This window comes from Oreochromis niloticus, linkage group LG17 (genome assembly GCF_001858045.2).
Source record: "Oreochromis niloticus isolate F11D_XX linkage group LG17, O_niloticus_UMD_NMBU, whole genome shotgun sequence".
Taxonomy (NCBI): domain Eukaryota; kingdom Metazoa; phylum Chordata; class Actinopteri; order Cichliformes; family Cichlidae; genus Oreochromis; species Oreochromis niloticus.
The window spans coordinates 36,119,355-36,145,808 of NC_031981.2; the positions used below are offsets into that span (position 1 = coordinate 36,119,355).

The window sequence follows — 26,454 nt, forward strand, 5'->3', positions numbered from 1 at the left end:
AGCAGGTGCTGCACTCACAGCCTCACCCACGTAAGTGAGCATTCATTCTCAGAGAAAGTCTAGAAAGGACTTTAAAAGTGTTGTTTTTTTATTACATATTACACGCGTGATCACACACATCAATCAGCAGCTTCAAAAAACTATTTCTATTCATTTAAAATCTTGCTTTTTAAAGAAACAAACTGAGAAGCAAAATAACCTTCATTGTGAGTCAAGCTGTCCTTCTCTGAATAGATTGGCATTTTAAGGCACTGTTTTGCAAGAACATGCTCTAGAAGAACACTTTGCTTCCTCTAGTCCATACCTTTACACTCACAGATATGTTGCATTCTCACCTAAAAGATCTACACAGCAGCAGTAGTTTATTTCCTAGATATTACACATCCTATTTTTCACCTGCATTCACTCTGTCACAGTCTGCAAATGAGGCACTTTGTTGAGCGTGCAGCTTTAAGTGGTATAATGTAAACTGATGGGGTCTAACCTGGTACTGTGCTATACCTTGGCACCAGCTCTGTCAAATTTTCTAGTGTACACACTATCTGCCTTCCTCCCATGTGGAATGATCACCCGTGCACAAACCTGGCTTTAACGTGAGAGAAACACAGGAGTCAATAAGAAGGATTTTTGACAATTATTGTGATAAATCAAATTGAAATGTGAAACAGAGCACAGTTAGCATGGGTAGATTTGGCTGATATCCTTTGAGCACGTTGAAGCATGATGCAGCAATAAACAGAAATACCGAGATAGAGCTAAAGCAAAATCAACACCTCCTCCACAGCTTCTATTACTTGCACCGCCCTCACAGCCTGTGAATCACACAGCCAGTGTGATCAATACCCCATTATTGCACACTTCATTCAGGGTTATTTGAAACAAATATGTGGCTGAATTAGACAAACGCAGTCAAAATCTTCTGAAGTCTCAGTGTTCCCCTGTGTGTTGACAAAGACTGTCTCACTGCCAGTTATCAATGTATTTATTTTGCTTTTTGCACTGCATTAGATAACATCAAAATAGTGTTGTCAAAAATGACAATAGTGTTGGCATTTTTGTTATTTGTGTGTTGTAATCTACATGAAAAAACTAAACAAAAAACACCTTTTGATCTTTGGAGCTTGGTATATGGCGGGGAGCTGTGGACACCCAAGTTTATGAAAGCAATAACTCAAGAACGAGGCATCATAGAATTTTCAAATCAATACCATGGTTGCATCTACTGAAAATCTCTGTTAAGTTTAAATCTCGGTGACCTTGACTTCAAGGTCAGGTCAACTTTTCTGAAAATCAGAGGATTTTTACATTTAGAACACAGGTATGTCTACTAGGAGGCTGAAGGTTAGCACTATATTTATATATTGATAAAAAAATTACAAACAACAATTAGTTGATGTTTAAAGCAGGTTTTTTTAAATTAATATCCAATTTATTTCCAATTTGTAACAACATGTTGAAATGTGTCTGTTTGCTTGGTGAATTGGTGAGAAACAAAACTGAACTTGTTTTGGTTTCTGTCGCAAAATTCATGCAAAACTTCTCGAAAGGGGTTTTGGTTGCTGTCAGGTTAACCTCAGTTAAGCCATAAAGTTATGAATTCACAAAGGATCAAAGTGATTCTAATGTGTGTGCACATGCGTGTGCACGTGTTTGTGTATTATTGTTCACACTAAATCTGACCCTAATCAATGTAATATGAGTCAATCAAAGAAAATGTTAGTTTTGGAGAATTTGAAATTATGAAACTGACCATTATGAAACTTTTTGTTTGTGTATTTCTTTATTTTTTTCTTTTGCATACCATGTCAAGCTTTTCTGTATATAGTCATATCATAGATTTAGGAGCAACCAAGTAATTGATTAAAATGTTTTATTTTATTTTAACAATCATCAACTTCATACACAGGGTTCGTAGGGGTGCTTGAAATCCTTGAAAATGCTTGGATTTTAATATTGCCTTTTCAAGGTTTGAAAAGTGCTTGGATTTCGGATTTGGTGCTTAAAACTGCTTGAAACTGTAACCATATTTCTTTCAACACAAATAACTATTTGATTGAATAGTTTTCTTATCAGATTGTCGCAAAGTCTGAAAGCAAAATTTCTCCGCATGGGCTGCCTTGCACCTCTGCATGTCAGTCTGTTTCAATGTGTGACTGTGTGAATCTGTTTATCGTGAGAACCTACACATTAAACAACTTAAAAATTATAATGGCTTCAAGCTCACATTGAGACCTGTTGGGCACTATAAGCCACTAAGACAGTTGACAAATTTTTATGTGTTTTTGTATATGAGTATTTCATACTTTAAGGCTGCCTGTTTATTTAAGGCAGATGAAGTCTTATATGCTGAATTGAACTATGTCATCTGTTCAAAGCCTCTCCCAGTCAGTGCTATTCTCCATGCCTGTCATACTGTACATGATTTTATTAGCACAAACACGTTAAAGGTGATCATTTAAAACTTTAACAATAATACAGAAAGCAATGTAGTTAAACATCTTACAGTTTGTTTTGAATGAATGAACTTTAAAAAACAAACAAAAATCTTTCTCCTATTTTTTGTGTCACATAGGAAAGAAGCATCAATATCTGATGTGTAGACTTATTAATTTGGTCTTACTGAGGTGATGCGAAGTGAAATATGCATTCTGTTTTTTTGGTAATGTGCTGGAAAAGCTTGAAAATGGACCTTGAAAGTGCTTAAAAAGTGTGTGTGTGTGTGTGTGTGTGTGTGTGTCAGATAAAGCCATGCATTACATTAAAGTCACTGTGGCACAGACAGTTGTCGTTGACGTAATTAACAGGCTCTCAATGTGCGTAAGTGGCTGCCAGGAAACACATTTGTGTCCACTTGGATATACCGGATTTTTCGGACCATAAGGCGCACCGGATTATAAGGCGCATTAAGTGAAACACAACAGTTAGATAAGTCAAACTTTACTCAACTCATTTTTCTTGCTTCCTCCACTTCTGTACCATTTATTCATTAATGTTGAATTCTCTCACAGCTGCTCTACTCCCATGTGTTGCAGTATATTAATGACTAACCTCGTATTGTGGATGGATTACTTCAGTTGTTCTCCTGACTGAAGTTTGGTCCGTTTACAGCATCCTGCCATGCGATTGCATTTGTCAAAAACCATCGGGAACCCTCACGTTAACTTAGTTAGCGTTCATCCTCCAGCTTCACTGTGTTATGCTTTATGTTATGCTAACATAGCTGTGCCGCTAGCGATCACGTAGCACAGCATTATATACCAGCTAGTCCAACTTTAGTAACCCTACAAACATCACTACTGTTTAGTTTTCTATCTTCATTTATGTTGGAAGTGATAGCAGAGCTGTACGTTTTATTTTTTTCAGAAATCTCTCAGTCAGAACATGGCATATCATGTTTAGGTAACTAGCAAAACTAGCAAGCTAACTTCCTGCTAACTTCTAACTCTGTTAAATTTAATAACTTCTGTTTTCATGGATGCCTGGGTGTTAAACGTAATTGTTAAACCTGGTAAAGCAGCAATGCTGATCATTTTATTAAAGATGAAAGAATTTAGACAGTTTTTAACTCTCAGTGATGTCGCAGTGTTCGTTTGACTTTGGGACCTGAAGGGGATCAGTGTTGCCAACTCAGTAAGTAAAGTCGCATTACACCTGGTAGAGCAGAACACTGATCATTTTATTAAAGATGAAAGACTTTAGACAGTTTTTCAACTCTCAGTAATGCCACAGTGATCGTTTGATATATGGACCTGCAGCGGAGTTTAGGCCCAGACACGGCCAGTGACGTCAGACTGAACAACCGAATTGGCTGTCCTAAAAGTCGCTAGAAGACGCTAAATGACGTCATCGCCTAATTGGCATAATTGGTCATGCTAAATGCATTTAGAATATATTTAGAACTACAAATTAAATTTCTTTTAGCAATTACTGTTTTTTTTAATGTCACAATTCCAACCCTGCTCTTTTATCCGGGCTTGGACCGGCAAAAGTGACCCGAAATAGGTGAAATACGAGTTACTTTGTGTGTGTGTGTGTTTATAAGTAGTTTTAAATCTTGTGATCCACAAAACAGCATAACAGTAAAAGAAGAACTGACTACGTTACAGTCAGTGCGGGAGCAGCGGCTTCGCTCATGCGCAGTTTATTTGCAGTTTGGAGGCATAGGTGTGAACATCTTCTGCCCTGATAGCAGCTGGGTGAGGACTATCCTCTGCCTGTGAGCGCTTTGGCACCAGCGAGGTGCCCACAGCAGCACCTACTGCTTGTTGACAGTAAGAGCAATATGCGCTTTCACGTCAAAAAGTTGTCATAAATAAGTCTCCAATAACACCAGAAGAAGTCGCCAGATTTGTCGCTAGTCGCTTTTTAGAAAAAAAGTCGCTAAGGGGGTCTGAAAACACGCAAAATATAGCGACAAAATCGCTAAGTTGGCAACACTGAAGGGATGGAGTTTTGGACCCAGATTACTCCGAGTCCGTGAGGCTCCTGACTACAGTAGCCTAATGCTCTGACAATCCATCAAGCGGCGCGGCTTCGTAGCTTACCAAAGTCATACTAAAACATTTTTTGACAGATTTTTGAGCGCCGTGTACCACATAAAATCGGTTCGAGGTCAGTAAGCACAACCAGAATTCATACATAAGGCGCACCGGATTATAAGACGCACTGACGATTTCTGAGAAAATAAAAGGATTTTAAGTGCGCCTTGTAGTGCGGAAAATACGATATGTGTGTGTGAGTGAGTGAGACAAAGAGAGAATGAGAGAGTTTGAGAGAAGCCGAGCTTTATTCAAACTGATTTGCAACAAACTGCAGCAGAGGGCAAACTAGTGCACAGTTATGTTTACGTGAGCGTTATTTTGTATGCATTTGTACAGTTAGATAACTGTGAGAGTACATTGATAGCATTTAGCACTAGTAACGGATATTTGTACCAGTAAGCATGAAAAGGTAGGGGAAGGAACTAGCATGTAAGCACTGACTGGTACTGTACAGAATGTGTGTGTGTGTTTATGCTCAAGTGTATGAATAAATGCGTCAGTTTTAAACAGTAGCCATTTGCATTTTGTTGTGTCAACTCGGTTTCAAGAAGCATTTGTTTAGCATCCAGCATTTGTGTGTGTGTGAGTGTGTGTGTCTCAGAATGTGTGTATATGCCTTTCCTGATTCTATTCCCTATTTAACCTCAACCCCTCACACACAAACACACACACACAGACACACACTGGCCTGGTCTCAGTTTGGCTGCTTCCTGTGCTTTCCAGGTCAAGATCTGAATGTAAGCTTGAATCCAAATGAGCGCTTGGTAGCTTCTCACCTCTCTGTAGTGTTGGAAGTGAAAGTAGGAGCTAAAAAATATTGTATAAGCATATTGCTACATTACGTCATCAGGTGCAAAAGATACATGTCTGCTAGTCTTTAAAATCAGTTCTTTACAGTAGAAAGTGTAACGCTGTAATGTTTTGGCTGTGGGATGCGGTCATGTCATTGCAGCATTTTTCAGGTGAGACCTCTGCTCATGCACTGCTGCTATGGCTCTCATTTATACACACACACAAAAAAATTGATTCACACACACTCGCACCTTTAACTGCTTCTCAATGTTTCATTAAGTGTCCGTTCATAATGGAGACTCTGGGACTAGATTGCTTCATGTCACTTTATAATGGGATTGTAATTGGATCTTTCTTGAAGGAGAGCTGGTGAGAGGAGTTTTGCACATCAGGGATGAAATGAGAAAATGACGGATTACAAAGAAAGACAAAATCAGGCATTCGTAATGTTTTGAGTTTGCAGTGAAGAGCTCCCCCTCCCATTAAAATAATGTGATCCAGGATCTCCCTTCTTAAAGGACCTTTAGCCTTTCTAAAAGATCCATGTTGTAATTGAGGTAAAGTCTTGAGCTTTGAAAAAAAAAAACTGATATTGCAGTGTGGACTTTTCTGGAATTTAGCTTGGACCACGTCCTCATTTTAGGTAATGGCAGATGACTTGAACGTGAATTGAGGCTGTGGGTTGGGGATGACCTCAGAGGGGGCTGGCAGCGGCTCCCTGGCCAGCCATATCCCCATATACTAATGAGAAGTGAATGAATTGTAAAAGTGGAGGGAGCGAGTGTGGGGCATGGAAACGAAATAACATATATAGGTAAATGACCAGAAGGGGCATGTATTGAGGTGTGGTCCCACTCCTGAAATTCAGATAAATTATCTCCAATTAACCGCCACTGATAATTGGTGGAAGCGTAACTTCTAGATTTCTGCAATTGTTTCCCTGCTTTTTTTAAGCATTTTAAACGACCCAAAATTTTAGTGACTGAAAAATAAGGTTTAGCTGGACCTGTACCATGTGCTCTTGTGAGTCACAGATTTAACTTTTTTAATTCAGTCAAGCCTCAGCAGGCACAAGAACTAAGGCAACTGCAGCAACTAATGAACAAATAAATAGTGAATAAAATAAAAGTGGTTCTCTTTCAAAAACAAAGCTTGAACAAAATAAATTAAATGTGTCCATCAAGGCACTTTTCTTTATCCTGCAAAACAGGTAGAATGGTCTCAGTGTGCAAAATTAGTGACGTACTGCCAGTTTTGTAGTAGTTCATGCCTGATCACGTTGTTCAGTGTAGAATAAAAAAGACGGGATCTGTACAAAAAACAGAACTCCATCCTGCAATGTTATATGTGTATTGTTATCTAGGAAACTAGCTTAGCATTTCTGTTCAAATTCAATATAATCCTGCTGTGTATATTCCAGAAGATAAAGAACTCGGATACTGTGGTTTCTGCCCGTGGCACTGAGTTGGCCCAGAGGAGTTCCCGGAGGCCTTTTCAAATCTCTAGAACCCCTGTCTGCCCTGATGTGCCCCACACTGTAATCACAGCTGCATTGTCTGAAACACAGAGAAGAGCTTCTTGCAGTCATTTTACCATTACGCCACACTGGCCAACATCTCATTTATTGTGCCGTGGAGACAGTTTTCCTGTGAAATCACCTTAAAACTAGAAAGCACTGTGACCGCCATCCATTCTGTGTCTCGTGCCACTTGTTAATTACCCATTGTGTGGTACCTGCCTGTGGATATAGGCTAGCTTGACAAGCTAACAGAGAACCTTAATTGGAGCTGACAAGCAGATACTTTGGTCTGTGGTCGCTGCTCACACTTCTGAAATGTTGCCCATCCAGTGCTTATTAGCAACACTACTTCAGTAAGCTTAATGAAACAAATTCTTCATCTGTAAACGAGGCACTGAAAGAGAACATAAAATATATGAAATGCTTTCTTAGCCGTCTCCTGCTCTAGGGCGAGGTAGAGAGATGGAAGCATTTTTCTACATGTCTGACAGAGAAGCACAGGAGCTCTGGCAGAGTTTGCGTCTACATGCGGGCATGACTGTGTCCCAAACTAAGTGACAGATTGCGTGGTGTCATGGCATGACATTTCAGCATCAACCTGAAGGAAAAATGTCAATACCGCATAAAATGATACACACACTTTTTAAAGCAGAAGAAGTGCATGTTAGTGCAGCCTGACAGGCTGATTTATTGTATGAGATCCAAATTCTCAGCAAGTGGGTTAGGGACATTCATCGTAATGCAGTCTGTCATTGTGATCGGTCATCATTTTGTTCCCCCTACTGAGACATTTCAGTGAAATCCAATGAAAAACTGTATGTCAGACATCCTCATCACTTTTTATGTTGTGTGTGTTTGTAGCTTTTGTGTAAATGGGCGACAGGTGCTTGTTGTTAAAAGTATGTCCAGGGATCTGAGTAAATCATGTAAAAATGTATGTGTGCAGGAGAAGACCCTGAGACAAGACGTATGAGGACAGTAAAGAACATCGCTGACCTACGGCAGAACCTTGAAGAGACCATGTCCAGTCTACGGGGGACACAGATCAGTCACAGGTAGGCGTGCAGGCCTCTTTACTTTGAACGCCTAATGGATGACCCTAATCTGAAGATGCAACAACACAACAGTTTCTGGTTTTTATTCAGATTATTTATTTTTATATAGCACCTTTCAAGATAAAAATCACGAAGTAAACACCCTAAAAATAAAACAGGGGCCAATAACAGAACCCTGTGGTTTACCATGTGAACCAACAGAACCAACCTCAACCAATCATGTGTTTAACCAGATATGCCTACCCAGTGCTTTAGCCCCTGGATCAATATTTCCACAACCCAAATATAGAACATCCTCTGTTCGCAGAGTCATATATATCATCACATCATCATCGCCACTAAAAATAAATATATAAAAACTAATTTTTTTTAAAAAAGTTGTAAAAGCACAGATTACCCAAGTGAGTTTGTACATCACTCGTCCTTGGCAAATAAACAGATCTGATTGGACTGACTCACTCTGTACAATTTATCAGAGAGATATGTCCCCAACTATTAATGATACTCGCTCTGTAAGCATGCCATCTTCTCCTCCACATATCCTGGATTTAATTAAAAGCAGGCGCCACCTTCCTCACCAGCTGGCACACATGTAATGGCATTCAGGAGTTGATGGACAACCAACACCTTAAAAAGCTGTCCTACCTGTTAGCTGTAGGCAACGTAGAGAATCTAGTGAAAAGATTGCGGCGCAGGCAAAGACAAAATGATCTATTGGTTTATATCAGCTCCCTGGGCAAAATGATCTCCTCGTCTCTCTCCTTCTCCCTCAGTCTATTATTTTGTGTGTTTTGCCCCATTTACAGAGGAAGATGGTGGCCGGGCTGTCGACAGCCATGACAGATGGCAGTCTGTGTGTGTGTGCATGCTTTTGTGTTTGTTTTCTACTCCTTTATTCCTCAGAGGAGTCTCAGCCAGGCACAATCAATACAGCGGCATTGTCTTACCACCACATTTAATCCAATGGGACCCACAGGTTTGGGTTGTGAGGTGTCTGATTGGTCAAAGTAGGCAAGGCTCATTTTCATGCATCCGCACCACAAGGGCAGTCAGCGTGAAGTATTTGAAAAATGCATCATCATACCGCCACATTAGCATTGTGTATGGTGTATATGTGTATGAGATGAAGCAGTGGAACAGTAAAACGGTAGGTACTGGTATAAGGTGGCAGCAGTATGGATCACCGCTCAGCTTTCAGTCATTAGACCGAGTGTAAAATGGGAAGTCAGCTTGTGAATGTGAAAGAGAGCCTTTGAGTTTGAATACCAATTCTGTCCACAACAAAAGCCCAGCCAGGCTACCCTAATCTCTCTCCTGGATAAGAAATGGTGCTAATCACCAAGAAGCTTAGTACCTCAGTTAATTAATCACTGTTACGCTCGAGCAGACATGGCTGTCATATTCATTACTCTGTCCTTCTCTTTGCTTCCTATTTAGGAAGCACTTATGTCTGTTTATACCCCAGCCGAACAGACTGCAAGATTAAGCAGTTAGTTTTAGCTGCTGAAACATACTTAATTTACTTGTTCAAGAGTGACTAGAAAAACAAGTGAGACTATATTTGCCAAAGATAGAATAAATAATTTGTCTATGCACCACTAAATGAAATAAAATGAAATAAATGAACAAGGACCAAAAAGTCTTCTGAGATGCTTTTGCAGTGAAGCATCTTACAGGAATTTTTTATGCTCTGTACTCAAGCAAATTTGCTAAGCATGACTTTCAAGATAGGGATCTTGTTTTCATTATCTAAGCAGGATCAGATCTAACAAGACCTATGAGCTAGTTATAGCTTGATGATTTTGATAATTATGGCGTTTGACTCATTACATTCCCATTTTAAAAGATTTTCTGGTATTTGTCCCCTTATCAGTGGGAAAGAGAGATACTCCAAATTAAAATGGTTACTCTAACACTTGAAGTTAAAAGCACATTATATGGCAGTTTTGATTGAAATGGGGGGATGATGCTACATCTAGATCCCATTACTAATTAACGCCATCTTTGGAAACTGATCGTAACTTTAGAAGCAAGTTTGCAAATGTGATTGTGTAGCTTACTCTACGTTTTTCTCCAATAGGCTCAGTGTTATGTGATTGCACACTCTGCTACATTTATCTATTGTTTAATTAGCTTTGATATTATGTCAGAACATACTGAAACTACGCCCTTGTCTGGAAGATGGTGAGGGTTAATGTTACAGAAAGTATTGACCCGCTTGACAGAGATTCATGTGGTTAAGTTACGGTTACACAGGCTCTGAAACAGTCTCCTTCTCTCATTGAACTGACCTTGCTTTTTGCCATCGCACAGCTTGAGTGGCATTCACGCCATTGTTCAGATATCCAGATGCGATGGGGCCCTCACATACAGCCCCACATTTAATTTACTGCCACTTTTTTCTATGCGAAAAACTCCACCTGTGAGGAAAAGCTATAATCTTCAAGGACAAACCTAGCACAGCAAACAGTCGAGGGATATCGCCCCCTTTTTGTGTCTACCAGTCTGCTGGCACCTGAGGGATTGCTGTTTGGTCCCAAAGGGATTTAGCAACCGCCAGACGACATTTTAAACATAATAGCTTCCTGAGACCGGCTTGTTTATTCTGTGTTTACGTTTGGAAAACTGTGAATATAGGACGGCTTAAATTATTCATTGCTTTGTAACTGAGGAGATTCTGAGTTGATATATAGGAATTAAGAAGTGAGCATGAGTTTGCTTTTTTAAATGTGCAATAATATGTGTACAATGTATGTGTCAGTAGCATTTTTAATGTCTGCAGCCTTACTGCAAAAGTTCTAAACTCACAAAATACTCTACAAAACATGCAAAAATGTTAGCTGTCACATATGTATTTTCTTCCCTCAAAAGTTGGAGAGTAGCAACTGTGTAATCCACCAAATGCGCTGCTATCGTTGTTAACCTGATTATTGTGAAGGCAGAAAACAGTTTCAATAACTGCAATTTTCCAATAATGACAAAAAATAGATATTTTGCAGATTAATTTTTTTCCTGCCAAATATCCCTAGGTTTTCCTGTGCCCTACTAAAAATTCACTTCTTCAGTAGTTTGAAAGGTAATGTTGAAGTAAGTTGAAAGTAAAAAAAATTCTGTAAGTAAAATTATTCCTTAATTTCATAAAAGACAGTAACTTATATAGTTGTCTAAAATAATAGTTAATAGCAAGCAATACAATGTTATGATTTATAATCTGCAATCAGATCCACAATGAAACATATCACATTTTATACATTTTGTATACATTATCACATTTTGATACCATCTGTCTGCCTCAGAAGGATGATGGTGACTTGAACAGCAAGAGTGCAGAGTTGTGAATCTGAAAAACACACCATGATGTGCAGTGTCTCTGAAGTGCTGCTAATGACAAGCTCCCATGAACTGGATATTAACACAGAGCTCATTAGAAGCTGCAAGAACAAGGTCCAGCGTATTTATATTAAGCATTGCTCAGCAGTAAGCAGTGTCCTGCTGTCAACATGCATTATTTCCATGCCAAGCCCTTAGACAAGCGCAAAATAGTCTCAGATTTTTTTGGCTGTAGTCTTCTTTTCTATAGATAATGGAAAGGGTTTGTGGGAAATGTGGTCTTAATATTGAACATTTTTGATTGCAGTGTGTGTGTGTGTGTGTGTGTGTGTGTGTGTGTGTTGACATGAGTATTCATATGTGGTGGGTTGGATGTGTAAGGTATCTCAGCAGTTTTCCTGTACTTGCTGCTCAGGCATATTCTTGGTTTTCATGCCTATCTGAACACCTACATGGAGAATTGCTCTCAGTTTATCTGCCTTTCTCATTTTCTCTCTCTGCTGCCTGGAGATAAAGATAAGCTGATTAAGCGGGCCACATTGTGTGTGACTGGTTAAATGATTTTGATTTCTATACTGTGGCAAATTGATTTTGGATTTCCATATTTGGGTGTGATGGCTTGTAAGATAAGCATTCTTTCTCTTTTAGCTAGACACTATAACATTGAATCGCCTACATCACTGGCCATGTGAGCATGTGTGTGGATCTCACGAGGTGTTGATAAAGATGTGTAGTGAATATGGGTGACATTGCTGTCCTTATGTTGGCACTTGGCATCTCAGGGGTGCAGCGTTCTGTCCTCTCACGAAGCACACATACACACACACACACACACACACACACACACACACTACTGTTCTCACACCTCTAACACTGCTATGTGTGAGACGCTGTTTTAAAGTGTCACTGCTTTTGTCACCTAATGAGACTAGTGTGCAGAAGCAAAGGCCTCTCCTACTACTCCTACTACTATCCTGCATTTCACTTGCCTGATGTGCTACAGTCAGTAAGCCAATATGCAAGAAATTATATAAAATGTTATTAAATTATAAATATGCAAATAATGCTTTTGTTTGGTGTGTGATCCTAAAATCATTATATCCTATCCTGAAAAACACATGATTTGTAGCGCCTGTTTCCACTTTTTTTATGTGCATCATTTCAATTTCATGCTAGTATTCTGTCCACAGAAGGATGTTTGTGATTGGAATGCACATTACCAGCTTATCCTTAAAGTAACAGATTGTCAGAGATGCCTGGTTTTATGTTAGGTCTGTCCATTCTCTCATTATTTGACTGCAGTGCACTCTTTTCCCCAGTAGAGAGAGCTCAAGTGAGTTCCCGCTTTTCTCACTGAGATTGCAGATATGCTGTAGTGTGTGGAGTTGCGGGGCTTGGTGTCCAGTCATTTTGACTCATTTGCCTTACTTCTATTATCCTGTTAGTTCACATAAATAATTAATGTTTCAGGCTGGATTTTGCTTTCATTCCATGCAATAAATCATCCTGATCTTTAAAATGTGACAATTCTTACATGCAGATCCTGGTAAAGACTTGGAGGGGAAAAGCAGCAGTTTCTCAGTTAGTGGAGGATGGTCATGGTAGGGAGTCAGTGTTTTTTGGTCTCTGTGCATCATTACATGTGTTGGCGGCTCTTATTTTCTGCCATTTCACTTATTATCATGGTGCCTCTTTTGTCTCTATCTCTTGTGCTCTTATAGTACTCTTTATCAAACATTTTTGGGCATTTTTTGTTATTAGTGATTAAAACAATGAGATTTAATACAGATTTCATGAGATGGGTTGGGAATATTACAGCAAGTATTCCAAATTATTCAGATTGTCTTCAAAATAGTCAAACCTGCCAGTGACTAGATGCACTGGCAGGTGCTTATTGTTGTGACATTATCAGATGTGTTTTGAAGAGGTTCATTTCCCTTCTTTAGCCTTGTTAGGGCACCTAATCCAAATGTTATTTTCTATCAAATCCACTTGATAGTTGGGCAGAAGCAGAGCCTTCCCTCCATTTCCATCTCTGTGTGATGTACCGTGATGCTCTGACACAAGTTCTCATGGGAGCCTTTCTTTTCTCCTCCCCCTTCAAGTTAAAATGCTGGAAGAAACAGCACTTTACAAAGGTCACACACTTTTAAATGCAAGTGTACACACACACACACACACACACACTCATGCATGCACGCACCCACACGCACAAACAACCACAGTGTTAGAAAAAAGGCATGTGAGATGAAGGGAGTGGCACTCAACTGTAGAAGGCTGTCTACTGGAAATATGACTGATCTTTTCACCTGATTGATTTGCCCTTTGCACAGCTGTGTACTTGGTATTACTTCAGCGTCTTAGACTTGTGATTTTTGCCCAGGCGCTTTCCCCAAGACCCCTTTATACTCCTAGCAATCTTTAAAACACTTTTAGGATTTTCAAAAACATCATTCTGATGGGAAAAACATTTTTGATGTATTTTGTCAGGAAATATAAATTATTTTATTCTTTGTCCCTACCCCTCTTTCTCCACAGTACATTAGAAACAACCTTTGACACGACAGTAACCACTGAGGTGAATGGGCGGAGTATACCTGCCCTCGCCGCACGCTCCTCCCCCATGTCCTGGCGCCTGGGCCAATCACAAACCCCACGTCTCCAGGCAGGTGATGCCCCCTCGATGCCCAGTGGCTATGCTGCACCCAGGGCGAGCACAACAGGCGCAGGCACCACCACAGGGCGCTATAGTGGGCACTCGGAGCCCTCCAGGTTTGTGTACATTTAACTAGTAAGCCTGTGGACAGAGCCAGGCTATTTTTCTTCCTCATTTTCAGTCTTTATGACACGACACGAGTAACCAAAAAATGTCGACCAGTGCGGGACAGTGTTTTTTGAATATTTATGTGAGGGCTCTTTGTGATTTCAGTAGCTGATTGAATTTTTGATGTTTATGGTCAAAATAAGTTGAATTGGTTTTAGTTGTTCTCTCTGTGCCACACTGTGGTGTGAAAGCATTCTGTTTAGTTGTGCCTCCTACATTTATTCCTCCCTCTGAATAATGTAGCTCTCGGCCTTTTTATGCACTGAACATGGAGCTCGTAGATTTTAAACATCTTACACCATCATGTAATCCATGTAAATTAAATACATAACTATGCTTTGCTGTATAAAGAAGAAATATCTTAAGTACAAAATATCAGCCCCACATCATTTATACTCAGTAAGTGTACTTTAAAGGTAATTTGTTTGCTAACATGTGACAGATTTCCATTTCAGTGTGCAGAAATTCATGCTTAGTTTTGTATTCATACAGTCACCAAGGCCTTACCTGCCTCTCTCTCCACATTAATACAAATAGCTTACTGTCATACAGCAAAGCTATGTATACTTTTTCATAGTAAAACCACACACAGGATGGTTCACGTAATACATTTATGTGAACCTTGAGAGGACTCACGACACTGACAGATTACCTGAGTGAGAATGGATGAGTTTGTGTCTTCTGCAAGTCATTACAGCAGCAGGCTTCTGACCTTCATTCGCTCAATAGCAATAAATGACTTAAGCACGTAGGAGAAAAGCCTTTTCACATTTCACCCACACAATCATGTGAGCACACACTCCCAAAAGAAGATATCCTGTAAAGAGAAAACTGTGAGGGAATGGTAAGGATGAGGTGTGATGTAGCAAGGTATCTGTAAGATTAAAGAAGAAGAACAGAGCAGAAAATGTAACAACATGTTGGGAGGAAAAGGTGATTAGCTGAATTATTAGCTTAATTAACTCAGCGCTAATGGCCCCCGTGTTCTACCAGCCGTGTCTGATAGCTATCTGGAAGTTGCCTCAAATCTTACCACTCGTTCACTGTCAGGTACACAGAGACACAAACTCGCTTCTCTTTACTGACTTTGCAAAATCCACACACAGTCTTCATGTTCATTACTCAGATTAGCCATCGGGCAGCCAAGGTAGCATCTTCCTTTATGTTTAGTTGACATAATTTGCTTCTTTTTCACTTAAACAAAGACCTTAAAGTGTAAGAGCCACAAGTTAAAAAAGAATAACTTTCTATAGCAAACTGAAGTTAAACATTTATACCTGTAATTTGTTCTCCCCTCACAGATACCTTACAGATGGCAGCCTTCATCTGTATGCACGGAACACCGGCCGAGCCTCTGATGCAGCTTCTTCTCGAGACATATCCCAAAGAGGAAGCAAAGAGATGCAGGGTGACATTGACAGGTGAGGATGGAGGCTGTCATAGCTGCCTGTTTTTCTGGTGCCTGTTTGATTCATTTGTGGTCCACACCCGGGAGTAGCTCCGGTTTCACACTTTTTGCGATTCATGCAAGCACGTTGTTAATATTCAAATTTGAACACAGCTTTTCACATTTCACTTTTGATTGTTGGCTTTTAGCTGATGTTTTCCTCTCCCGAGCATCTGGCTGTGAATTTGATAGCTTCGTTGTCATTCATTTTCAACCATAGCCAGGTGGGTGTTTGCTAAGACAAACCCACTGGACTGTGCTTTGCAGCCAGTGATGCATATGCATGTGAAAAAAAGCAATGTGCTGTGGTCGGAATGGCAGAAAGGTTGGCACCATAGCAACTGCAGCCATATCATATTATACCTGATTGTATCTGTCCGTTAAAGCATTCAGCACAGTGAGCATTATGGAGCTAAAAAGCATGAATATCTGGGTATATTACCCAAAACAATTAAAGATATTAGATATCAGTACAAAGATATTAAAGCTAATGGAATATATAGGCTTTTTACAAACCTAATAGGATATAAAGGCCAGAGAAAGGGCAAGTGACTAAACGCTAAAAAGATTCGGATTAAGAGGTTTCAGCTGGTAACAGATGATTGAGTCAACATATATCTGCTCCGCACCAAACATTCCTGGTTTTTAGATGTGCCTGGCATAAAAACAAAGGGTAAGAAGGAAGTAAGAAATATGTCCTTCAAAGGTTATACAAGTCTTCTGTGACACCATCAGAGATTTAAAGAGGCGAAGGAGGGTTGGTGATCGATTTAAAGCTGTCAGGCTAAGATTGTGATGACAAGCCATCAGAGAGACTGCTGGGAATTGACTGATGCAGTGACATTTCCCAGTGTCACAGCTTCAGCTTCTGTCAAGATTTTAATGAGTGGGAGTGTTTAGTAGTCCTGTGATTTTAAAGATCATGATTCTGTTAATGCTATATGTGCATGGTTACACTAGGCAGGTTTACACAATGTGACGCATGACTTGCAGATACACGGGTGATATTTTGCTTGTAATATGTATGTTTTGTGTATATGATTCAGTTATTTTGCAACCCAGACAGTTTTTCAGTTTCTTGGTTATGTGCTCAGCCTCACAAGCTTGTTCGTCACAAGCCAGTCAGTCAAGCCAGTCAGCCCGAGGTGAGTTTGATCATATCTGTGATTGGCCAAGCGGCAAAACATACTAGTCCTGACCGGAGGTTCAGAATAGGCGAGTAACCTGCAACATCAGTCTCAAACCGATCGACCTGTCAGATTTGCAAAAAGATGGCTTAGGATAAGAATAAATATGAACCAAGCAAACTGCCAAGGCTCAGCTTCACCCTGCATTTTATCTCTGTATTTAAATATTTTGCCTAAACTGTCTCTCACCTTTCCTTGACTTAAATCCAAAAATGCTCTGCTCTTTTGAACTAAAGTCTGCAGTAGCACTTTGGGCCTCAGGGGCGATGAGGAAATATTGATGCCTGCAGGCTACAGACTCCCAGTAGGAAAAAATTTGAACTCTGGTGTTTACTTCATTCCTTCCACCCTTTTCCTTTATGAAATCAAGTACATGTAGGCACGCATATACACAGAAATGCACAAAATGCATGCCTCTCACGTGTTATTGTCAGTAGGTAGGCTGTCACTTCCCACGGACACATGACGAAATTCAGGGAGGAAATCCATTTCTGAACCAATTGCTCACTCAACTCTACATTTCAGCCTGGCTTTACCTCTGTGGTACAGCGTGCTTTCCCACAAAACCCCTTGGCTTGAAGTGAAATGAGTAGAGGATAAGGCCCAAGTTCAAACAATTTGTTCACTGACTTTAAACAATTTTTCACCTCAGATGTGTAATCTGGCTTTCTAGGAATGACGAATGCAAGAAAAGTATTTGATCTCACACATTTTTCCTGTCCAGCTGTCTTGATTGATTATTACTGCTTTGGAGGTGAACATACTGTATCCATGAGATTCTGCCTGCCTCTGTAACTGGCAGCTGGTGTCATGATACCTTTCTTTCTCAAATATCCATCCAACTGCTCTTTTCTCCAGGTGAACATACTTGGCTTAAATTACTTGGCTTGGTCATATTTTTTGGTGATAATTAGTGCATTGATTGACTGTTAATATTTCTTCTGCATTTATTATCAAAGTGTTAATCAGATTATATTTTCAATGTAATATGATTTTAAAACTATTGCACTCTATTTTCATTTAACACAGCATCCCAATTATGGAGGAGATTGGGTTTTGGCTTTGAGAAATTCTTAGATTATAGTCTGTGATTTAATCTGTCTCTGGTTTATAGTTTGATAGTGTAAGTTTACTTTGGAACAAATTATTTGTTCACAACAGATAACTGTGCAGTTATTGTTTTTTTTTATCAGTAAGGTAAATAATCCGTGGCCATTAAAATTCCCCCCCTCGTCCTTCTGCTTTTGGATTTGCTCTCTGTCATAAGTAATAATTGGAAAACTGCACACACAAGGACACACACTTACACTCATGTCTTATACACCACCTCAAGCATGAGCACGGACACAAAAATGCACATTATTCTCTCCGAAGTTCTGCTGGCAGCAGTAGACAGAGTTCCTCAGAGGCAGAAAGTGGAAGTTGGTCTGTGTACGTAAACTGAGTTCCCACGAGGCTTGTTATGTTTTGTGCTTTTTACAGTCCATAACGACTCCCCTGGCTGCCATCCATGGCATTTTTATCCCAAACCAACACAGCCCCTCAGGATATATATCTAAATGACTCATCATACTGCAACTCATGGCTGGCAGGTGACTGAAACCATCTGGGACTAGGACCACATGGACTTCATGTTGTAGTTGTAGTGGTCATGACATGAGATACTGTGTGTGCTCATCTCCATTTCTTTTTAAATGAGCTGTGCCAGTGTGTCTATTTCTTACAAAAAGACAAAAGATTAGAAGTGGAGTTTTATTTTTGAGTGCTTTCATTCTCAGTATTAGGGCAGAGCCTAATTTTTAACCAAGTGTCATAGAACACAGTCAATAAGCATCACATGTACAGCTGCTTTTGATAATAACTTCATGGTTTCCTGCAGGTGACATTGTGGTTGGAGATATTTCAGGTTGTCTGCATGTCGATTCTACTCCCACAAAACTAATAATCTGAATACTTTAATGGAATTTCTTTGAGATTAGCACAAGAATTCATTGGGACTGTAGGTGAAGATTTTTTTAGTCAAAGGTCAAGGTCACTGTGGAATTAATTAATGACAATTAATGACATTTTACAGTCAGACAAATGTGGACAAAGGGCATAAACTGCAACTTGACTGGCTGTCAGAAGCATCCAATTGCAATGTAGTATTCCAGTGTTTTCATCGGTGCTAAGAACCAAGTACCCTGGAGCCGACCATCTGCCCAAAAACAGCTGAATGACAAAAGCTCAGATCCCTCTTCTGATCAGTCTGCTTCAAAACAATGCTGAGTTTAGCCTTGGCTAAAAGCACCTGCCTAAAAATACCTTCTTGTTATACAACATAGATGAGCACATGCTCGTGGCTCTGCTGTCAAGAAAAGACGCCCAAAGAGAGTGTTTTGACACCAGCAGGCTCCCCGCTCTCAGTAGACATGAATAAGTAACAGGGCTTCGCTTTTAGCATCCCGGTGGCTCGAGTGTGTTGCCATCTCTTTCTCGCAGCTGGACTGTGGCAGCTGGCTCTACGTTTTTGATTGTCTAAAGCTTCGGGGGCTTGGAGACAAGTTTATATGTGTTGAAATTGTGCTGTGGTTGTGTTGTCCATGCTTCACAAAAGAAAGCTTGTTGGTGTACTACATTTAAGTGTGTTTATGTGTGGGTGTATGTGTGTTTGTGTGTGCATGTACAGACTTCTCCATATGCCGTGTGTGCTGCTGAGCAGCAGGATTCGGCCTGTCACTCCGCGTAGCAGTGACAGTTGCGGAGAAGCCGCTCTGCTTGTCTTTGCTGTCGTAAGCAGTGAAGAGATTTGGAGGAGAAGGTTTTTTACTACCAATGACAAACGCAGTCATTATATAAGTTTCTCTCATTCATCTCTTCCAGGGGCACCTGAAACTAGCTTCTGCTTTGAGACGTTTCTGCTTTGAGACGCTTCTGCTTTCTATAGTCTTCTGGCAACTGTCAGTTTTTCAGACATTTGTCTTTTTCATTATTTCCACCTCAGTGCACACAGGCTAAACCTAGCAAAATGTGATAATTCGGAGATGCTTTATCACTGATTTGAGTACCCAACTGTGCCTGGCTCGTGTGTATGTTCATGCAAATGTGCCCTCACTTGTGTAGATGCTTGCATATATATTTCCTCTCAAAAATGGGCAAATTGTGGCCCACACAACCAGACTCTAATTAGCCATCTCTTCATTCAAAGATGCTCGAGGGAAAGTTTCCCTGTTTTTGGACGCTCCGTTTTCCTCCTGTTTCTTATTCTTTGGCATTGATATAAATGTGTTGTGTGTGTGTGTGTGTGTGTGTGTGTGTGTGTGTGTGTGTGTGTCTGTCTGTCTGTCTGTCTGTCTGTCTGTGTATGGCAATGATAACTTTTCTGTGTGGAACTTCAGGAAGCACATGCTGCTAAATGCTAGATGGACATGACATTTCTGACTTATGGAGTACCATTGAATCCTGGTACCTCATCTTATCTATGTTCCCAACACACATACACCAGCACACATGTACACGTCTTTCTTTATATACACACACTATTGCTTACCTACACACATCCCATGAGTCTTACTCTGAACTAACCCCTGACCTCCTTACTGCACCTCAAAACTGTTTCTGGGTTCCACTTTTCCTCACAGTCCTTATCATCAAGTTGACTGCCCTCAGTGAGTGCATGGTCTTCACAGGGCTAAGAAACATGCAAATATGTGTATTTGACATTCCATTGTATACTCAGCTGATCTGTCAAATGTATAAATATATGTGATTTTGGAATTTGTATAAAATATGTGTAATATGTGATTTAGATATTTAATTTTCCTTATGCAAAGTTTCATCAAGCTCGGTCTTCTCATCTGGGAGGAAATAAGGAACACACATACATAAAATCTTTATAGTATGACGATTACCCTTAGAAAAGTGGTCCAAAGGCATAATGTTTTATAATGATATTTCAGTTTAAACACGGATAAAAATGGATATTAATCTCCTGCAGATTTGGTTGTTGAACTAGAGCAATGATGCTGGAGAAGACTAGCTGTTAGCCTCCGTGTATACCTGTGCTGTTAGACCAGCAGGAGGAGAATGATCTCAAGAATAAAACTAGGTCTGAATAGGCCTATGCTACTGTATATATAGCATAGCCTATAGCACGAGATAAAAGAAGAAAGTATCCAGCATCCAGGAGGTATGACCACTTGAAAAAATGTATTTTCATTTCACTGAGACTTAAACAAAAAAGAACATATTTAAACTACAGTTCTAAATATGTAAAAACCAGAAGTTAAATCAAAATAATATTTAGAATAGACCTGTTCAAAATGCCAGATATACACTAGATGAAAAGCTCTCTTTTCCAATTACTGGTGAGAATTGTACCAAATAGACATTAAGTCTGGTCACTAATTAACCAAATACATTTATACCTGAATTAATTTAGCAAAGCGTTAGTAAATTCTTAATTCCAGAGATCATGAAAACCAATTAAACTGATCAAACATAGAACATCATTCCAATCTTATCCAATGAAAAGGTGTCAGAATTTATTTGAATATCACGTTTCCTGTTTTATATCCACGTGGGCATCGTTTGATGGATTGACCTCAATGTCTTTCATGTATTCTGTTGTATAGGTGCAGAAAACGTGTGTGATGTTCACATGAAAGACCACCTGATAAAGTGCTTCCAGAGGAAATGATGAGGGACAAAATATTTGATGGGGGTGTAAAGCAGGCAGAGGGATATTATTTTCCTGATACTGAGCAAGCATCTCCACACCATCACTGACAACTTCATGCTGCAGCACATGGAAGTTAACTCTTACTTGTAAAACTGCTTATCAAATTTGGTTACTCCTCAACTGAAGATGCCAAATCACTTTCAACCCCTGGCTATAACTACAATTAATGTGAAAACACCAGCAAGTTTTGTAAAGCATAAAGATAGGCCTTATTAAATATACTATTGCTAAACCCTCACTATCCTATAAATGTTCAGTCTTGTATTAGAATTTAAATGTACTGATACCTCATAGAGGCGTTAGTCCCTTTAAGAAAGTATGCTTCTGCCATCACTAATTAATACGATATTTAAATATAGAAGTGTTTCAACTTGATTGAAAACAATTAGGGTGCACAGGGGTTCATCTTTTGGTTAGTTAAGTGGCAGCAGGGACGCAGTGGAGATGCCCCTGGTTCCATATGGAGGTGAACTATCCACCTGGCCTCATCAGGATGGACCTGTGGGTGACAAGGATGAGGGGATATTACTGAGTGCGGTCAGGCTTGCCCTGTCTATTTCTCTCATTGATGACACATCCCATATGGTCAAGTTCTGCCTTAGTTCATCTGGGTCATCTGAGCATCCATACCTGCCCTGGACTGAAAGTGATTAAGGCTGGGGAGAGTGGCTGATTCAGTCACCCGCCCTTTTGGTCTTATTCTTCATCAGACATAAGAGCAAAAGCAAAAAGCATAAAATGATTTAAGATAAGATAAGATAAGATAAGATAAGATAAGATAAGATAAGATAACCTTTATTAGTCCCACACGTGGGAAATTTGTTTTGTCACAGCAGGAAGTGGACAGTGCAAAAGTTATGAAGCAAAAATTAGAATAAAATAAAATAAGAATAAATACAGTACACAACTGTACAGAATAGAATAAAATAAAATACTATATACAGTAGAATAAAATAGAATAAAATATACAATGCAATAAAAATAGAGTACAAATGCTATATACAATTGAGTAAAAATACAACGATGCCAGAAAAGATTATTGCACATTAGTGTTATTGCACATTTGTGGATGTGTGTGTTTGATCAGTTATGAGCTATTATTACCCATTCTCATGGTATAATTTGACAAAATAGTTCTGAATTGCATCAGATGATGCTGAGCTCTGGTATGTATTGCAGTTGATGTCTGTCCATCATAACTAAATTACGTAATCAATTTAGGAGGGGATAGTTAACATGCAATCATGAATCCTTTATTTCCTTTACTTTTCCTTCTTTCAGGGTATGGTATATGCACTTTCTTACTTTCTGTTCATGCAGTTTTTCTAGACTTTTAGTGATCTTAGGTCTGACTGATGTGACTTATGAAAAACTGTGATGACACAGTGCTGACTCACATTACACTGACATGAAGTGGCATGAGAGACTCATGTCCTGTAACAGTGTGTTACATATGTTCAGAAGATGTCACAGATGAGGACAGTTTTTGGATTCTTGATGCAAATGCCTGTGTGGTAACCAGGCATTCACAGACTGTGTTGATAACTAATTTTATGATGATAGTGTGAGGATCCTGTGACATTCAACACCAATAATAGAGACTCCATGTAGGTGTTCCTTAAATGCTTATTTGTGTGTGCCCAGTAACCCACATGTTTGAATCGATGTAATACAACTCAGGAAGAGAAAAGGAAGGAGAGCCATTGATCTTAACTGTACAGTGATTTAGAGCTGTATTAGAAAGAAAGCAATTGCTTCTCTTTTGTAAAGCAGCTTATTTGACTGTTGATCCAGACCATGTTCCACTGAGAGTTTACTTGGATTGGGAATTTGTTCAAAACACTGAATTGTCTGCATGCTTTTAAGTGTTTGAATTTCTGAAGAGATTTGTGATGAAACTAAAAAAAAAAAAGAACTTGAAGTGACAGCATCAGATTTATATCTTTTCTTTTCCGGCGTGTCTCGTGTTGTTTAAGAGGATCGATTTAAGAAATGTTTAATTACATTTTTGAGTTTAGACTTTTCGGCCAATCCAGATTTGTTCAACAGTCGCTCTGCTGTAAATAGGTGGATTACAAGGTAATGTTGAATAGATTTTAGGATGAATAGACCACAGGGGTCTATTTGCCTCGGGTTCATCAGTTCATTTAGTTAAAAATTTCCAAGCATATGACTCCATTCATCATCTGACAGGCCTAATGAGTTTGTGAAGATAAGAATCAACAAAGCTGCTGTCATTGCTAATTCACTTTACTGCCATGGAGCCTGACTCTGTTGTGGATTATGAAATCGTAATCTTGTTAAATGACGAGTGTTGCGGTATAATTACAGCAAAACAGCATTTACAAAGTCTTTAAACCTATTACTGTTTGTGTCCCAAATTAGGTATCATCAGACTCCAGATTCAATACATAATTCTGTTTTTAACCCTCTGATGGGGAAGAAAATCAACAAATAAGATGATATCTAAATAAAACGCTGACTGTTTAGTCTTTCTCATTCTGGGTGACTGTTGTGCTAAGTTGTTATGTTTTTAGTCCTTAATTGTGGCAAACCATGTCAAGTCTGTCTCCACATGATTGGGTGTCAGCGGCTGATTGTTTATTCTGGTGAAACGCAGAGATCAGAGCTGGTCAGATGCAAACCTCAGCTGAGGGGCTTTGGAGAGCTGACACTGTGCTGCCACTGTCTATCAAGTTTTACTGCTGTAATCCCAGGAATACAAAGGATTTTCTGTTTCAGAAGTGCAGAGGATGCTAGGTTTGGTTTGCCAAATCACCCGCAGACAGAGCAGAGGCAGACGGTGGCTGTGTGACCCACCGATGCCCTGCTGCTTCTAGGGCTCATTTAAAACATACCTTTTTTTCCTTGCTTTTATTTGCTGTGTGGGTTCAGGGTCATTGTAATGAGTACTAGGTGGCATTACTCTTTTGTTGATGCCTTCATTTCCCACAGTACAGCTCAGAAAATAACATTTCTGAAATATCCATGCGTCATTCTCAAAACTAGGTTTGGTGTCAACATTGGTACAGACGCAGCATCTCCACTTACACTCAGTCAAAATAGGTGGACTGTCGTTACACAACATACAATTTGGTCATTTGCAGTAAAACCATACATAGTATATTTTTAACAGCATTATTTTTATAGACAAAGCCTGAAGTCCTGACAGTCAAGTTGCTTCTCCCCTTGATTTCTGAACTTTCTGTGTTTAATAATAAATACAATTAAATCTAAATACTGAGTGAATAGGATCTTAAAAAAAGAAATAGGTTCAGATGTTAGGGTCCCCGCCTGCAATGAATGTCAAAGGTTACGTATGCTGAAAATCATAAGAACTACTTTTATCCACATTATAATTTATAATTAAAACCTCACCCTTAAACAGTAAAGATACACAGGTTTCTAAAGTGCTGCTAAGCTTCACGCATACGGAATAATTCATTAACAGCGACATTTTCATGCGATTTCTGGAATGAAATTGAACTTTTGGTATATCTTCATCCATTGTGTGTTTCCCTGTGCTAGCAACCTGACTGCTAGCCTACAGAAAAAAGAAACAGTTCCTGTTACTTGTGCTGGATGGTGAATAAGCTTCTGATGCCTCCCTATTTGGAAGTTGAATGATATTTACAAACTAAAGAAATATGTTGAATTTGACAAAGTGATGTAATCTGTGCTGCACGGTGCAGAAGTAGAGGGCTGAGAGAAAGACATCTGAAAGACTGGATGCTCACCCATTGTTGATGTAGAGATTAAGATCCCTCACCACCTGCTCTGAATCTGGCAGCAAGTCTGATGTCCCTTTTTTCTCCTCACAGATGGACTCCTCCATTTTATCCAATCAAATCCTCACATGGCTAAATTTATCATCCTGGTACCTAAGCAAACCAGCATCATAGATTATGCACGGAGCTGTTAAAAGAGCCTCTAGTGTCATCCTACAGAAGAGATGAGGAACAGACTTTGGAGGTCTCCCATGATGCTCTCGATTATTATCAGTGTAATTTGACTGATTATTTGGTCTGGGGTGTTTCCAATGAACTGAGGTGATGTGTTTTAGTTGGTGTGTTTTGTCTAGTGTCAGTCCAAAACCCAAACATTTCCTAACAGTATGCTATGGTAGTTTATTGCTCACATTTTCTTCAGAAAATACAAAAATGCTGCTGACTTACCGTCACATGACGCACTGTATTTGCTTGTATAGAGCTTTAAATCATGTTTTAGTGAAGTTACCACTTTCAGGCCAGTGGAGGAGGAGGAGGCTGGTGGTTGGACTGTGGCTTATGCGGGTTGTTTGTTTGCATTTGCCAGCAGCTTGCCATAGACTTGAACAAACCCCTGCTGGGATGTATTAGCCTGCTGTAAACCCCACGGTGCTGAACAGCTAAAGACTTTGTTGTTGTCTTTGACTGCATTGCAGTAGGACGTCTGGACGCATTAACCAGCCAGGCCAGGCACTGCTGTTGTCCTGCTGGCTCACTGCTTAGCAGCAGACATATTTCCAGCCCATCCCTCCAAGGTCACCCTGCTCCTTCCTTTAATTGAGTTGTGTCGAGGTGAATTGGATTCCACAGTCAGTGATTGTTAAGTTTGTTTGCTTTTTTTCCTAGGACATTTCTTATTTTAAGTAAATGCTGCTTGACTTTTCTTTCCCAACATAGCAACCAGCATCCAGTTCACTTTTACTCCTCCCTGATAAAGTACATTTCTGCCATCAGAGACCAATCTTCAGTTTTAATTAAAAGACGAAATGGAATGCTTAGCATTAGCATTGAACGGGAAATCCAAAGAAAATGGTTAAGCCCCATGGCTCATTATGTCGGTGATGTCTTGGAAGCTTTTCTAATCAAGTGTTCAGCAAAACAAAACTACATGAATGGAGGTTCACTGGTGAAAAGAAATAAGATCTACAGTTTTTCTTGCTGAAGAATCAAAGAGGGGAGTCGTGAATCTGTCTAATTATATCCCAACGCAATGCTGCGTGGACAGTCATTGCTGAGCATCTCACGCATTATTCATGAGGTCACTTCCAGTCA

At 39.6% G+C, this 26,454-nt stretch overlaps 1 protein-coding gene across 1 annotated transcript in view; it reads left to right on the forward strand.

Moving 5' to 3' along the window:
* The window catches only part of LOC109195115 (neuron navigator 3), a gene marked incomplete at its 3' end in the record, with an annotated part of 148,062 nt that overhangs the window by 106,641 nt on the left and 14,967 nt on the right, over positions 1 to 26,454 (forward strand). The window contains 3 exon segments of the mRNA XM_019346607.2: positions 7,799 to 7,907; positions 13,776 to 14,009; positions 15,363 to 15,482. Coding sequence (XP_019202152.1) covers positions 7,799 to 7,907; positions 13,776 to 14,009; positions 15,363 to 15,482 — 463 coding nt within the window.